Source organism: Oreochromis niloticus, linkage group LG4 (genome assembly GCF_001858045.2).
Source record: "Oreochromis niloticus isolate F11D_XX linkage group LG4, O_niloticus_UMD_NMBU, whole genome shotgun sequence".
Lineage (NCBI taxonomy): Eukaryota > Metazoa > Chordata > Actinopteri > Cichliformes > Cichlidae > Oreochromis > Oreochromis niloticus.
This window is the reverse complement of record NC_031969.2, coordinates 33,530,068-33,545,603: the sequence shown is the minus strand read 5'-3', so window position 1 is coordinate 33,545,603 and position 15,536 is coordinate 33,530,068. Positions and strand designations below refer to the sequence as shown.

Genomic DNA, 15,536 nt, shown 5'->3' with positions numbered 1-15,536 from the left:
TTTTTTTTATATGGACTTTGTTTCCTTACACAGAGCCCAGTATTACAGTAACTACTCTGACTGCTTTAATATGGAGGACTAACAAATATTTATATATTTTTTTAAAAAGTATTTTCTATTAAAAGCAAACACAGGGATGCAGCAGACAAAGGGATTCATATATAAGGAAGAAAAGTCCTGAGCATATGTTAGCGCTATCTCACCTCAGCCTGAGGCTCAAACTGAATATAAACATTATGAGCCGCTAAATCAGAGCTAACGGGCCCGTTAGCTTTTCTGAGCCGGTTCATCGACACCTTTAATTTGTTTCAGTGCTTCAGATGAAACATCCACATTCAGCACCCACTCAGACACTGTGAAGATGACCTGAACTCGAGTCCACACGTGCGTTTTACTGCCTTTTAATACAGTAACAGTAATGAGGCGCTATGCACTATGCATCAAGTACAATCAATATGCACAGCCACAGAAAATGTGTCACCAAGGTAGCTACAAATTACATGGCAAGAGTTACAAATCAGCATCCAGAGTAAGAACGAAGATCATACGAAGCAGAGAAGTTATGCACATTCAGTGTTCAGGGGAAATATCCACAAACAACTATCGGTCTGCCGTTATCAGCTTTATAAAAGTGTGTATGTACAGCGTGGGCCGTCAGAAACACCCGCTCCTCGCTCAAAGGCAAACCGGACACCGCTCGGCAATAAATTAGAAGAGAAAATGAGATAAATCGTGTTACTGAGGTCTCTGGGCCAGTTTCCTGGTGTTAAACACGGATATCATGGATCAGAAATGGTGTAGAAACGGCGACGGCGGCTTTACAAAAATCCAGAGCGGCTGAAAATGAAAACAATGAAGTGATGATAACAGCTAAGCGCCAAGCCAGGAGAATAAAAATACACATTAGTTAATAACAGATGGGTCATCTGTCCTCTGTGCAGGACTCCAGAGTCGGTAGTGTGAACGCAGAGAGCGCCTCCCAGTGCTGGAGGCCGGTCAGCTGACGGAGGCGGGCATCCTCACGGAGCCATGGAGAAGTCGTGGCACTCTCCATCCAGATGTGGCAGGAAACAACCTGAGACAGAAAATCAAAGCTCACCTCATTTCATGAAAAAGGTGCCAAGCCAATGCAGCAGAGTCCAGGACTACAAACATGGCGGCGTTAATGAGCAGAATGGATCCACACACCTGCTCCGGTGGCTCCTCCTACGCGTCCTTGCTTCCTTTTGCCTCGACTCCCCCCGACCTCCGTCCCTGATCCCCTTCCCTGCAGTCCCACCCCAGCTCCCCCCTGCCCCCACTCGCCCCCCAGCGTACTAGCTGTGGGGCTGGGGGCGATACCGGAGCAGTCAGTGACCAGCAGTCCCACTGTGCTAGCGCTGGACACCGTCACCGCCACGCTGGTGGTGCCCACGGGCCCCGCGCTCGTCTGGTCGGGGGTGGGGTCGCCCTGGTTGGCGTGGGTGCCCATGTGACCCTGGAGCTGTGTGGCCGTCTTGCACTGTACACCGCACAGCTGGCAGAGCAGCACGCCACCGGCCCCCGTCCCGCCGAAAGCCCCCCGCGCCCCGCCGCTCTCCTTCCACTCCTGGCCGTGGTGCTTCTGGGCGTGGACGCGCAGGTAGGTGAGGGTGGTGAAGCCTGTGGGACAAGAGCACACAGACACGTGAAGGCGGGGTGACGGCAGATTGTCGGTGGTGCTTTCTCGTGATGCAGCCGTGTCTTACTGCGGTTGCAGAGGTGGCAGGCGTGGTGCTGTGATTGGTTGTGGACCCGCATGTGGTCGGTGATGTAAGCGGCCGATAGCAGCTTCCCGCAAATGTGACACGGCACCTTCTCCTCGTGGCGAATCAGGTGAGCACGGAGGCGATCCCGTGTGGCAAACGCTGACGTGCACGTCTGCGGAAAACAGGAAGGCGTGGATGAAACAAGTGAAGTTTTCAAAATAAGACGTAGTTGCTTATAAAAAGGACGAAATGTTATAAATGTAAAATTTGATGCTTTTTATTGAAATTTTGATGTGGTTTTCTGAATGCTGGACTGGTGGTGCTGGTTTAGAAACAGGTTAACAGGTGAGGGTGTTACCGTGCACTTGAACGGCCTCTCTGTGGAGTGCACCTGTCGCACGTGACTGTTGAGGTGGTCCGGTCTGAAAATGCAAACAAGAATGACATTTATTTTTTTAATAACTGTTTAAATTGTATTTAGGTTTAAAGCATTATTAGGGGCGTGGCCTCTTTGACTGACAGGCGGCTGTAGCTGCTAAGTGTGTGCTAGGCTTCACCTGAACTGGACCGTGTTTGTGCCAATGGAGTTTTTTTTATGACATCATCTGACCAATAATATGGCCGCTCTCTGAGCCCCAGTTTAGGTGAAATTCTGGGATTATGATTGGATGTTACTAATTGGCAGGTGTCTGTGTGCTGGCTACAAACAACCAACATGACGGCAACTATAAAGCTAAAATCCAGAGTAAAGAAATTGACTGATGACATCATGGTGGTTGTAGCCATTTTTTATTTACAGTGTGTGTTTGCTACGGGAAGTCTGGCTGTATAAAGTCTGGTTATGAAATGATTCTAACTTATAGGCTGTGGTGTGTGGGGACACTGCTTCAGTTCACTTGGACGAGCTCAGTGAACAGCTTCCTGATGACTTCATAGGTTCAGGCAGTGAAGTAGTGAAGCAGCATAAACTGTATATAGAAGAGGGACGAGGCAGCTGTGAGTAAATGAAGTCGAGCTGTTCCCATTTTCTCTTTCGGATGTTAGGACTGAAACTGGGGGACTCAAACAACTCGTCTTTGTTTTCCTGTTCTCATCAGTTTGTGTTCAATGAGACTTGAAATCGGAGGCTAAGGTCAGACGCTCATCAGGACATAGAGTCCTAAATAACCATCAAACAGTCACATCTACATCTTTCATGGTGTTGCAACTGCTAAATGTGAGCGGTTAAATATACGGGCTTAACGCTGCCCGAGGAGCGGATGGCGCTCGTACCGAGAAAAGGCCTTGGCGCAGTGCGGGCAGATGTACGGCTTCTCCACGCCGCCCTGGTGCGAGCGCACATGGTAGCTCATCCTGTCTTTCCTCTTGAAGCGCTGCTGGCAGATTGGGCAGGAGTACGGCTTCTCATCCGAGTGGGACAACCGGTGGCGGTTGAGGTGGTAGACGTCCCTGAAGGCCTTTCCACAGGCCTCGCAGGCGTGGTTCTTCCTCACCTGATTGGTGCTGGGAATGGGATTAGGATTCTGCGGGAAGAGGCAGAGAAGTTCAGTCGTAAATACACTCTGAAGTCTTTTCCTGCTGTCAGAGGGCCTCTCTCTGCTCCCGGCATCAACACTAGCTGATTATGATGCTCGTCTGAGGTTTTCTGATGTTTTGATCCACAAAGATTTAATTCAAATTGTGTGTTTATAACCGTGAATGTCAGCGGCCATGTTTCTGGACACTTCCTGCAGCTGCCGCTGGCATCAAAAGGCCCTGAATTGTCCTTTAATCTTGGCCTTACTCTCTGGCTCTCTTCCCGGTGAACCCACCTGCTCCATGGACCCAACGACAACAACGGCCGCCTGGATGGGCTGAGGCGGCGCAGCCATGGTTACTGTTGCCGGGGCGATGGACACAGACACCGGCTGGCCCTCCTGGTTGACATGCTGACCGGGCTGGGGGAGGGTCTCTTGGCCGGGAGCCGCGGGAGGGGGAGGAGGCTGCTGCGGGGGCAGGGCGAGGTGGAGGAGGGAGAGCGGGACCGTCTGCTTCTCCACCCGGCCGGCCTTCGCTCCGTCCTCCTTCTCCCGGGCTGCCCGGTCCTTCATCTTGATGCCCGTGTGCACCGACTGGTGCCGCCGCAGGTTGTAGCTGTTCTTGAACTCCTTGTTGCAGGTGGCGCAGATGTGGGCGGGCCGGCCCGGCTTGGTGAGCGGTTTGACTGGCGGACATTAAAGTCACATTTTAGTCACAGTCAGTGCACTCTGAGTTTAACATTCGTCTGAAGAAATGTCGGTAATTTACTGACTTCAAACTAATCCTGTAACACTGGTTTGTAAACTGTTAGAGGACAAACTGAGCTCTGATACAACAAACACAGACAAAAAAAAGATAAATTCCTGAAGTGTTTATTTCTTTGGAGATTTACAATCTGCTGAAAAGCCCACTGAGCCGTACTCATGTATGGGGGAAAAAAAGTGACAACACATAACTGGAACCATTTTTAACAATTTAGATCAGATCTCTAATCCCTAACTAGGAAAATGGCAGGTTAGCCTGGGTAAAAGAACGAAAGATGAGGCACACAACGATGTGTGCTGCTGGTAAAGTTTGTGGGCTGCTTTTCCTCATAACAGCCATCCCTCAAGATTTTCTCCATTAAATGCAATGCATTGTCCGGGATTGTAACATCTAGTCCTTTACTGAACCATTATGTGAAATATTGTGCCATAATACAGGGAAACCCTGCTGCTTAGCAACAAATCAAACCAATCAACTGCTAAAAAACACAATGTTGTGCAGAGTGTATGGAGGACAAAAATTTGAAGCTTTTCTGGAGAAATTTAAATAATTTCAATGAATTCTGCAGATCTGAGTAAAAAGAACATTTTTGTTACAAAATTGTAACAAATCATTCAACATTTTTGGGTTTGAATAATGTGCCTGTGTACAGGGACCAAATGTGTCACTTTTTTAATATTGTTAAATATACTGTATATTTAACAATTTACCAACTTTGTACTGCACGTAACATTTGCAGCTGTAATCTTCAGTCATAATAATAATAATTATTATTATAATCGTTTTTTCCGTTACCACAATAAAAAGAAAACTGTTCCTGTTTCTGGAAGAGAAAACACGTCAGACCTGACAAATATGAAAATGAAAAACATGCAAGTTTCAATGTATGTATTTATTTTGCAGCTCTAACCTCAAAAATGTTCTTTCTTGTGTTTCTGTAAACAGACTGATTAGTGAAACATTTGGGTGTTTGGTTTCCCCTCACAGCTCAAAGGTCTCCTGTACATCGAGTAAAAACGGTCTTACACAGAAGAGCCCAGCGTGCTGCTAAAGTCACTGATACTCTGAAGTAAATCAAAGGAAATAAACCACAAACATAAAGCCTGTTTTGTGCTCGTGAACTCTGACTCTGTGATAAGCGTGCAGAAAAATAAAATCTCCCACTGATAACCAAACCGCTGACGCTGCAATAAAAGCCCAGAGTTCAGAAGATAACCTTTAAAAATGTCAATATCGGCCTGTTTGAACAACTTCAAACACGTCAGCGATGAGGTTTAAACCCTGCCCCATCCTCACCTGGCAGCGGCTCCTCGCTCAGGGCGGCCGTGTCAACGGTGGACGGAGGTGTCACGATGTGCTCGCCCGGAGGACTCTGAGCCGAGCCGGTCAGCTCCGGCAGCAGCTCCGACTGTAGAGGCGTCTCGGGCTGACTCTGAGTCGGAGGCGTCTGCCGGAGGTCAGTGAGAAACATCTGGATCAATACTCCGTCAATACACACAGCCATGTACACCTGGAACATCCGGGCTAAATGGAAGCTTATTTACTGTAACAGTGTATACAGGGCAGGTGAGGACGTGGCCCTATGGAGGACCAAAAGTGCCAACAAAGTAAACCAACATCTATAAATGACTGAATGTGTCATTAAATGCATCAAAAAGGACATTAATGATTAAAGTTTTACATATCAGGACATAATAAAACAAATTACCTGAGCCTAACCAGGCCCTAAAATGATCTAAATGACTCCAACACATTTCATTTGTGCATTGATCCTACGCACAGCTCTGCAGACCGTCGTCTACATGCGGGAGCTGCATACCACCACCAGGAGGCCGTGTTTATGCTCTATGGGAGCAATTTGTGTCAAAACTGCACATCCAATGACGACAGGTGTAACATCAGGCGAAAGAGGGCGAGCTGAATGCAGAGGGAGAAGGTCCTGGCCCGAAACAATATGACATTTTCTGAATGATCTCCAGGCTAAAAGCTCTGAGGAGGACTTCATCGGTGAGACGTGCAGAGCGCTCGGCTCTCAGTAAACCACGGCACATCTAGAAACACCAGCTCAGTCTGGAGCAATGCAAAGCTCTGTGACCCGACGATAAGATCCCCGAGGTTCTGTGATGGGTTACGATAACCTGACTTCATGATTTTCAGCATGCAGGAGTCTGAAAGCCCAAATTTCTTTTGCTTACAAAAAAAGCTTGGTATCTGTCAGCCTTGTGCAGCGCCCTCTTCAGGTCACCCCACAGATTTCATCTTCAGCTTTCTAGCAGACGCCCGGGAGCACGATGGTGCCACCACCGTGCTTTGCCATGGCCATGGCGTTCGTTCAGTGATGCGCGGTGTTGTTTCTGTAGCTTTCAGAAATATGGCCAAAAAGTTCAACCTTGGCCTCATCAGAACACAACAACACATTTGCCCACATTTTTTAAGAGAGTGCTGAAAAGTTTCTCTCCGTCAGAGAAACAGCTCAGAGCTCAGACGTGGGAACATCCGGCCTCTCAGAACGGCTTTCTTCTTGTCTTTTTGTTTTAGCGCTGCCCGGCTAATTAGAAACCAGCCTTCAGAGGTTATAGGTCACAATCAAAGTGCAAAAAATATTTAGCTTGGCCTAATTTGTTTTTACTTCACACAAACCTGCCACAGCAGAGCTGCAGAACCAGTTTATGCTCCATGGGTCTTATGGAAGCATGAGAAGAAGCTGACAGTCTGTCATGTGTTTTGATACTTTGGCCAAAAGTAAAACACTTTTACTTACACTGATGTTCAACCTGAAGTTCGATTACAAACTAAAGCGGGTCGAGGCGCGTTTCTAAAAGGGCCAACGAGTATTTATTTGCCCCCTGAAGGGTTCATGCAGGGTGGCTGTAGCTCAGGAGGTAGAGCAGGAAGGTTGGTGGGGGATCCCCCTAGTCTGCACCCTAAGTTGCTCTCCGGTGTATGGAGTATGGATGTGTGTGAATGTTAGTAGGTGCTTGTGTGAATGGGTGTAAAGTGCTCCGAGTGCTCCAGGAGAGCAGAAAAGTGATATATAAGAATCAGTGAGGACAAACACAAATCCTGCTCTCATTTTCAGGGGACTGAGAGGTTAAATAAGGAGGCAGCGCCCCGGGTGAGAGGTCAGCAGGATCAAAGTGGAGACAAGTGGATCCACACCATCAACTTCCCCCTGACCCCTCCGTGACCTCCTCACCTGCAGCAAAGCCAAACGGCCCCCACCCGCCCTCAAAAAGCCCAAACCACGCAGCAGCCGCGGGAATTTAGCACTCACCTGAAAGAGGAAATTACTCCAGGAGGTGTCCATCCTGAAGGAGACCCAGCTGGGGACCGAAGAGGAGGAGGAGGAGGTGGAGGAGAAGGAGGAGGGGGAGGTAGAAAAGCTCCGGGAGCTGCTGTGAAAACAAAACGCGAGGCCTGTATGGCAGCTCCCCTCCACCTGCCCGGCTCACCGACAGGGGAAATCGGCGGAGGAAATGAGTCCCAAAGCCCTGACACTTGTTAGAGAAGAAGCCTCCGAGAGGCAGGAGTTAATATGGCAGCTAAACAGTCACTGAGCAGATGCTTCTGTAAATGCGACAGAATGGTTGGTATCATGCTTGCTTTAATGGTGCGGTTTAATTTAATTTGCTTATGTCGACTGGAATAAAAATCTGCATGCAAAGTATTTTAATGGCGAAGCCGAGCAGTCGAGACGTGCTAATCATAGCAGCAGCTGTTCGGGACTCGTTTATAGCTCCGACAAGGCCGCAGCGTTGGCTTCCGAGCCTCGGCGTTGCGTAGGGCTCGTCCCCCGGCTAGAGCGCTCCCGGTCGGCCGCGGTCCGTGGCTCCGCCTCGGTGTCTGAATCGACAGGATGACATCTTTCTGTTTTTTTCAAACCCGCTCCCTCGCGCTCCCTTTCGCCCTCCCTCCCTTCGCTCTTTCTTCCTTTTCTTTTTTTATCTCTTCTTCACCCCCTCTGTCCCTCTCTGCTTTAAAGGGAAAGTATTTGGCGTGTGCACCCTCCTCGCGGACCCCGTCTCGGCTCGTCTCGTGCCGCGCCGTCCCTCTCGCCCCCGCCACTTCTCGGTAGGCCGACAGATAATCAAATCCGACATTTATGGGATCAGCTCGGCCGTTAAATCCGCCACTTCGCTTAAAGGAACCCGAAAACGGGCGCTGCTCGTCGGGGAAGAGGTGACAGGCGGTGATCCGAGCCGCGTTCGCGCCAAACTCTCCGGTAAAATGGTGTCGGGTTCGGCTAAAATGAGCCTTTATCCCCGAGCATCTTAAAGGTAACGATGCGCGCAAGTGCAACAGCTGGATGTAACCTCAAAACACATGACGTCCATCCGTGAACGGGCCACACCGCGCGGCCCGCCAGACGCCATTCAAAAAACTCTAAATTCCCGTCTCGGGCGGACTTACTGCACGATTGAGTGCTGACAGTACCACAGCCACGACACGGAGGACATCCCCACGAATCCGGCCGACTTTAAATGTGCAGAGCTGGATTTTATTATTTTATTACTATTGTTCATCCATTGTAGTGCAGTTACCCTGAGCTCCTGTAACGCCAAATGACATTTTCTGCTTTCTTCACACTTATTAAACTAGTTTTATGCTTTTATTTCGATTTTACTTCATTCATGGAGGTATTTTCATTTTATTTACTTTTTAAAATTTTTGTTTACCTTGTTTATAAAATTGTCACTTCCATTGTATTTAGTTATACTTCTGTTTACTAAACTTCTTTTATTTACATTTGTTCATTTTCTCTTTGGCTGGTGTAATAAATAAAGTTGATGTGATTTTTCTCTCAAAGTTAGAACGTGTCAGCACTAATATTCAGATGAAAACAGCTGTTTTATTTTTAATGTAAGAGTGAATGGAAGGTGAAGGCGGGCTCTCGGGTCTCCAGGCTGAAATACAGAAAAACAATCACAGGCAGCTGCAATTCGCAGACGTTTGCAGCCCAGCTGTCCCGTGGCCCTGCAGGTCCAGGTGGAGTGACCAGGTGCTCCTCTTTAAGTGGCTGCTCAGCAGTTTTATTACCTGTCCACTGGCAGGGACACTCCCACATTTTGACCATTTGGGGAATATTATAAAGGAAAAACTGGATGATCTGTGGATGAGTCACAGCTGAAGTCAACGTTCAGCTTCTGTTCAGGACTTTTAAGAAACTGGTTTTATATAAATTACAGTGGTTATATGATCAGAGCTGCAGGCTGTTTACTTCCCTCAGGCTTCAGCGTCCCAGTGAAAACTCTTCGGCCCACACCGGGTCTGTGTTTGTGTCTCACCATGAATCCAGATGTGTTCAAGCATCCACAGCTGTGCATCAGCGCTGTCAGTCACAGCTGACCTCTGTGTTCTCGCGATCACATCCCCACAGCATCAGTATGAACATGCAGTATTATGACAGTATGAATTCATGTTAAAATAAACCCAGTCTGCTCATTTCATGCTCGGCTCCTTTATTTCACACTTTTAGATTGTTGAGCTGTTCCTCGTTTAAGGCGTTCCAGGTTGTGTTAAACTTTTTGGCTTCAGTAGAACAAGAATTTCAAGACTACCAAAAAATAAACTCTGATGTGATACGGAACAGGAAGAAATAACTAAAGGTCAAAGCGGTGCAGAGGACAGCACAGCAGCTTTGGAAGCTCTGCACTCGTCTTCAAAGCTTTTCTCAAATAAACCTTCAGTTTCTGGGAAAAGCTGAAATAAAGCAGAACCAATCAAATCGACAGCTCATGGAGTCCAAACTGCACTGAAGGAGAAAAGTCTAAATACAAATCTGAATGTAACTCAAAGTTATTTTTTTATTGAACACAATATTTTTCTTTTGTAGTTTTTTTTTATTTTTCACAGTAAATTCAAACCAAGCAAACAAAACCAGCAACAAATGTTTAAATTACAACATTATTTCCTTTTAAATAGAACATCAAACTTGGCTTTCAGCTCGAGATATATATTTCATATTAATACATTCTAGCAAATACAGTATGCGGATTTCAGCACACTCTCTGATTGGTTCCCTCACAGCGACACACACAGGTAACACTTGGTGCTCCTCAGGTGAGGTAAACGTACAGTTTCTGACAGAGGAGACGCTTCCTCTCCTAACACTAAAATAAAATGGGCCCAGCTACAGCTCAGCCTCCGTCTAATCAGCCAAACATCAGCAGGAACAGGAAGTGAGGCGTGGGAACAGAACGGAAGGTGAGAGGAATATTTAAGCTTTTGGTCGTGTCGACATTTCAGGGACGGTTTCGTCTTCACAAATCAAAAAACAAATAAAAAACATCTAAATAAGGAATAAAAAGTGGATTTTCAGAGAGTGGAATAAGCATTAGAATTTAGATTTTACCGTTAACGTGTCAGTAGCCAGCCTGACGGTCACAGGCGCCTTCGGATGGTTAATGGGCGCTACACATCGTCAGCTGCTCCTCATTCATTTAAACACACCTGGAGTTTTTCCTCCGAATAAAAATGTCGGTGCCCAGCAAAGAGCCTCAGGCCTTCTGACAGACACCACTGAGTCATGACATCATCTACACGCACACCTGCACAGGTGCGTCCAGTCAGACCAAACGCCCCGCCTCCTCTCAGCTTCAGACTGAGCTTCCCGTCAATCATCTGTCAATTAATCACAATCACTGCTGTGGCTGCTGTTAGCCGACGACTTCGACCTAACAGCAGCCACCGATCAGACAGTAGACACAGAAGTCTGTCCTCACAATCCTGCTGCTACACACCTGGAAATGATGCATAATAATAACAACAACAACAATAATAATAATAATAATAATGATACTCATAATGATGATGATGATGATGATGATGATAAGAAGAAAAATAACAGCAATAGTAATAATTACAATAATCTGTATTTGATCTGTATTTTCATTGTGTTTAACGTTGTGGATCAGTTAATAGTTTGATGAGTAAAATAGGAAAATAATAACAACAACAACAATTTGGAAAGTTGATATTCAGATACAGAGGACTGACAATGTCCCCCCCCCCAAAAAACGGTTGAGTTCTTGTTTACTTTTGTAATAATTAGCCATTTTATTTGCTTCTTCATTTACATATTTAGACTACATGTGTCCTTTCACATCGCGCCTCATTTATTTTGCCCAGACTTTAGTCACTTCTGTTATTTCTGTAGTTACTTTTTTTTTTCTGGATTTAAATATTGATGATGTATAAACACATGAGCAGATAACAGGAATATTATAATTCCTGCCTGCAGTCATTATTAACATTACTTTATATTCTTTCAGTGATTTTTACATTCATTTTCGACTTCGGGTCCTCTATATTTGTCTGTTCAAACTTAAATATTTAATTTAAAAATTTGTGTTTTTCAAAGCTTTCAGATGTTTTTTTAAATTATCGCTATGATGTAAAACTGAGAAAGTGTGGCAGCGAGAAAGAGCAACATTTGTTTCTGTGTAATTGATAAATCGGATACGAACCGTCGCTTTAACGGAAAAATAAAGAATAACTGCGTTAGTTCTCGCTGTCATCACCGCCGGACACGCCTCTGACGTTAGCGTAATAAAACAGGTGAGCGGTAACTGGGGACCTGTCCGTTTATCGGTACATGTAACAGTGCGTGTTGTCCTTTAAGTTTGCGTTATGAGCTTACGTTGTGATTTAAAGGCTGTGCCGTGGATTTGGAATATTTTTCTCCATATTTGGTCAGAATCCGTTTCGCTCTGACAAACTTTCCCTTTAAGAAAACAACAAGTGAAACCGCGACGGATCTGCTGATGCTGTCGCAGCTCTCGCCACCTCCCCGTGACCTCTCACTTCATCTTCGAGGCCTTCTCCCGCTCGGCGGCGTCCATGGCGGCCATGTTCTGCGAGGCAGTGATGAGGTGCAGGACGCTGATGCCGGACTTGAGAAGGCAGATGATCCCACAGAGCCCCTGCAGCCAGTAGAGCCAGCCTGTGGAGAAATCCAGCAACTTGTTCATCAGTGCATTAATTAACCAATAACAATAATCAAATCAAAACTAACGCTCGCGGAGAACATCATCATGACATTTATCGACACTTTCATCAACAAATAAAAAATAAGATGAAAATGTTCTGGAAAGATGAGATCCAATCAGAACTAATAACGGTGTGCAGTAAGGCGGGATGAGTTTGGACGTGAGCCAATCAGAAGCTAGCTCCCACGATCCCCGCTTCTCATGAAAATGCAACAAAACGAGGACACTGGTGAGGAAGAGCAGAGCAGACGTACGGACACGTTCGATATCAAAGAAAATAAAGCGAAACTCTTACCAGCAAAAACAAACTTTACACTTTAACCAAATCCACATTAGATTTTAGTCGACAAGAATCTTATTCGACTAAAACAACTTTGATTCGCAAACACCGATGTCCAAAATCAGTCTCAACTGTGAAAGTGAGGAAGACGAGGATAATAAGCCCTTACCTGCCGGCTCCTCGATGTGATAGAGAAGGTAGAGCAGGCAGAAGAAGAGCTCGTTCCCGGCGCACATCACAAACAGGACTGGCTGCAGGACACACACACACACACACACACACACACACGTTCACTGACTGTTCCTTTAAAATTCATACGGACACGTTTATCATACGACACACAGACCTTGGAGGTGTAGTAGAGGCGTAGGATGGCGTTCCCGGAGAGGTCGATGGTTTTATGACTGGCTGATCCCTTTACCGTCGAGCTGAGGACGACAGATAAGAAAACACGATCAGCCGCCACCGCAGCACAACGCCTCATCCTTACACCTGTCATGGCTCTAAAACGGGTCACTGGGTAACATGATCTGATTCAGTCTGTTCAGACCACACAGCTAAATATCACTTCACCTTAAAAACCACAGAAACATCGCCCACCTGTGCAGGTGCAGCCAGTGGCTGGCGATGTCCAGACACATGCTGAGCTGGAACAGGAAGGTGTAGGAGGGGTAGAGTAGGGACAGGTTGACCAGCAGACACATGGTGGCGCAGCGGTCGGTCAGCATGTCCAACATGGCACCGAACTTAGTGGCTGAAACAGACAGAGTGGCCCGTGAGACCAGAACACGACCTGTTGCAGGAACCGTCATGGCTGCAGTTCCTCTGACGTCCACCAGAGAATCCAGCAGCGATTGAGTCAATGTTAAAACTCTACAGCAGAAATAAACACAGCCTGAAGCTCCCACATAGATTGTCTCACAACACAGCGAGCATAAAAACAGCCTGAGACGTACACAGACATCTACTCAGGGGCGTCCTCCTACATCAGCGGGTGTTTCTGCAGACATGGTAGATGTTGCACCTGATTGGACAGAGAGGGATCCACCTCACCACTGCGTGCTTTTTACATACCACACCGACCCACTCTGACTGTGAAGCAGTGAGAGTGGTTAAAAAAACCCAACCACACTCCTTCCATCTTTTATATACAGAGTGTGGTTATCACCCAGTATAAACATCAGGAAAACAAACACATCCTCCATCCAACACATTCAGTCAAATTTTGCCTTCAGGACTCAAACCTGGACGTGTCTCTCTCTCTCTCACACACACACACACGTGTGTATATACGTACACTGATTGAGCGCTCGCGCTGCATGGCCGTCAAAGGCGTCCAGCAGAGCGCTGAACAGGTAGCAGAAGACAGCCGGCCACGGGCAGCAAGGCATCAGGAAGAAGGAGATCAGGGCCAGCACCACCCGGGCGTAACCTGCAGGATCCAACCAAGGTGGAGGAATTTATTCAGAAACAGAGTGTGTTTTAATGATTTTAACATTTATTATCTGTGATGAGAAAATTCCTTTGTATTGCATATTATTTGGCATGTTTTGCTAAAATACTGCACTTTGTTATGTCTCTACACTTGTGTTACAGCTACCTATTCCAATAAAACTGATTTTAAGACAAAAATTACAAAAGATAGAGGCTTATAAAATACTTTAATACATTACACTGGGCACAGTGTAGTCCACATACGATGAATATTCTATATGTTATTTTTCATAATTGAAGGCATTTAAAAGCATCACACTGAAGTTGTAAAAACCCATCACTGGATGGCCTGATCAATCTTTTTATCCACAATAAAACCGGACAGATTTCAGGGGGAAAATGCTCATTTATTATTACGCAAGCAACTACAATACAATAACACAACGTGCCGTCCTTTACCAATAATTTCGGCTTGATTTGGCTTCCACTGTGACGTTAATTGGCTCACTTTGCCCAAATAAAGCAGATGAGCCGGATTCTCTAAAATGGACGGTTTTTGAATGGAGTTTGGTGAATTTTACATTTCGCCGGCTGAAGCTAAGCTAGCTCCGCGTCGCTAAAGGTGGGAAAAACTCACCGATTAAATTAGGAACGAAGAGGAAAATGTTCTCCGGCTCCATGTCTGCAGTCTGCGGCAGTTTGTGCGACAAACGGTGCGCCTGTTCTGCGTTTTTATCCGCCACGGGGTCTCTGAAGGAAACTGCAGGAGACTATTTGAAAAGGTCACTTCCTGTCGTCCAAAAGGTTTTTGCCGGAAACAACAAAGTTACAATTTCCGGTTGTTTTCAGAATAAAAGTGCAAGGTTACGACAGCGTTTTGTTGTTGTTTTTTTAAATAAAAGAATAAACTTGTAGAAAAACAAATTAAAGGGAGATTATGCTGTTACATTTATGGAAAAAAATAATCAAGAGAAAGAAACTTTTTTTGTGTGTCTTTAAGTTTGTTTTGGTAAGGATCTTCATGCTTTGCTCCACCTCACATTGCGCTCTGAAAAAGGAAACAAAACATAGGTGAATTTTTGTTTCAAATTTTACCAACAGCAGCCATAACACAACATCAGACTAACGCACATATTTAAAACCCATTTACATGGAGACAAACCCTGTAAGCCAAACCCACTCTCAATTGTGTTTTAGTCTTTAATTCTAACACAAACTGCAAAACCTTCTAAAAAGACAAGCGTCATTCTTCTTTGCACTGCCTTCTGGAGCGCAGCGAGGAATTCCCTCACACAGAAGACATGTTCATGCTGAGGAATGTCTGTAATGTCGTATGTAATGAATTGGAACCAGAAAATCTGGGCTGCAGTTTGATTTCTACCTGCACAGTGCCAACACGTTCCTACAACACATGGAAGATCTCTGCTTCAAACCCCCGAGAGCATCCAGAGTAAAACAGTCTGGACCCAGCCGAAAGTGCCCAATGAAAATAAAATAATAAAGAAAATTTTTGCAGCAAGAGAAAATAAACATTTTCATTATTAACAGATACATTGCAGCAATTTGGTTTTATTTTAACTTTGAGTGGAAATTATGGTGTCATTTCTTTTTTGTCTCATTTTGACACTTTGGTTCTCCATACACTGAAACACTTCAAAAGACGTTTTTAAAATTTGTGTTTAAAGATTTAAAAATTTTAAATATCTGAAGCCTGAACAGAATTAAACAAAAATAATTCAAAAAGTGAAAGGTCAGGAGAAAATGGTAAAAAACCCAAAAAACCCCCAAAACAAAATGGCCTGTATTTGTACAGCGCTTTACTTA

General features: G+C 45.6%; 2 protein-coding genes across 2 annotated transcripts; both read right to left on the bottom strand.

Annotated features, from left to right (window-relative positions):
- Positions 1-385: 385 nt before the first annotated feature.
- maza (MYC-associated zinc finger protein a (purine-binding transcription factor)) lies at positions 386-9,454 on the bottom strand. Its single transcript, XM_005469120.4, has 8 exons — positions 7,285-9,454; positions 5,307-5,457; positions 3,539-3,930; positions 3,000-3,250; positions 2,086-2,149; positions 1,728-1,899; positions 1,189-1,641; positions 386-1,075 (listed from the first exon to the last, which is right to left on the bottom strand). The coding sequence occupies exons 1-8, from the start codon at positions 7,315-7,317 to the stop codon at positions 1,020-1,022; spliced, it is 1,572 nt and encodes a 523-aa protein (XP_005469177.2). The 5' UTR covers positions 7,318-9,454; the 3' UTR covers positions 386-1,019.
- Positions 9,455-9,843: 389 nt separating this feature from the next.
- cdipt (CDP-diacylglycerol--inositol 3-phosphatidyltransferase (phosphatidylinositol synthase)) lies at positions 9,844-14,529 on the bottom strand. The gene is made up of 6 exons (XM_005469118.4): positions 14,350-14,529; positions 13,576-13,710; positions 12,879-13,032; positions 12,625-12,706; positions 12,448-12,529; positions 9,844-11,952 (listed from the first exon to the last, which is right to left on the bottom strand). Exons 1-6 carry the CDS (start codon positions 14,390-14,392, stop codon positions 11,810-11,812), a joined length of 639 nt encoding a protein of 212 aa, XP_005469175.1. The 5' UTR covers positions 14,393-14,529; the 3' UTR covers positions 9,844-11,809.
- Positions 14,530-15,536: the final 1,007 nt, after the last annotated feature.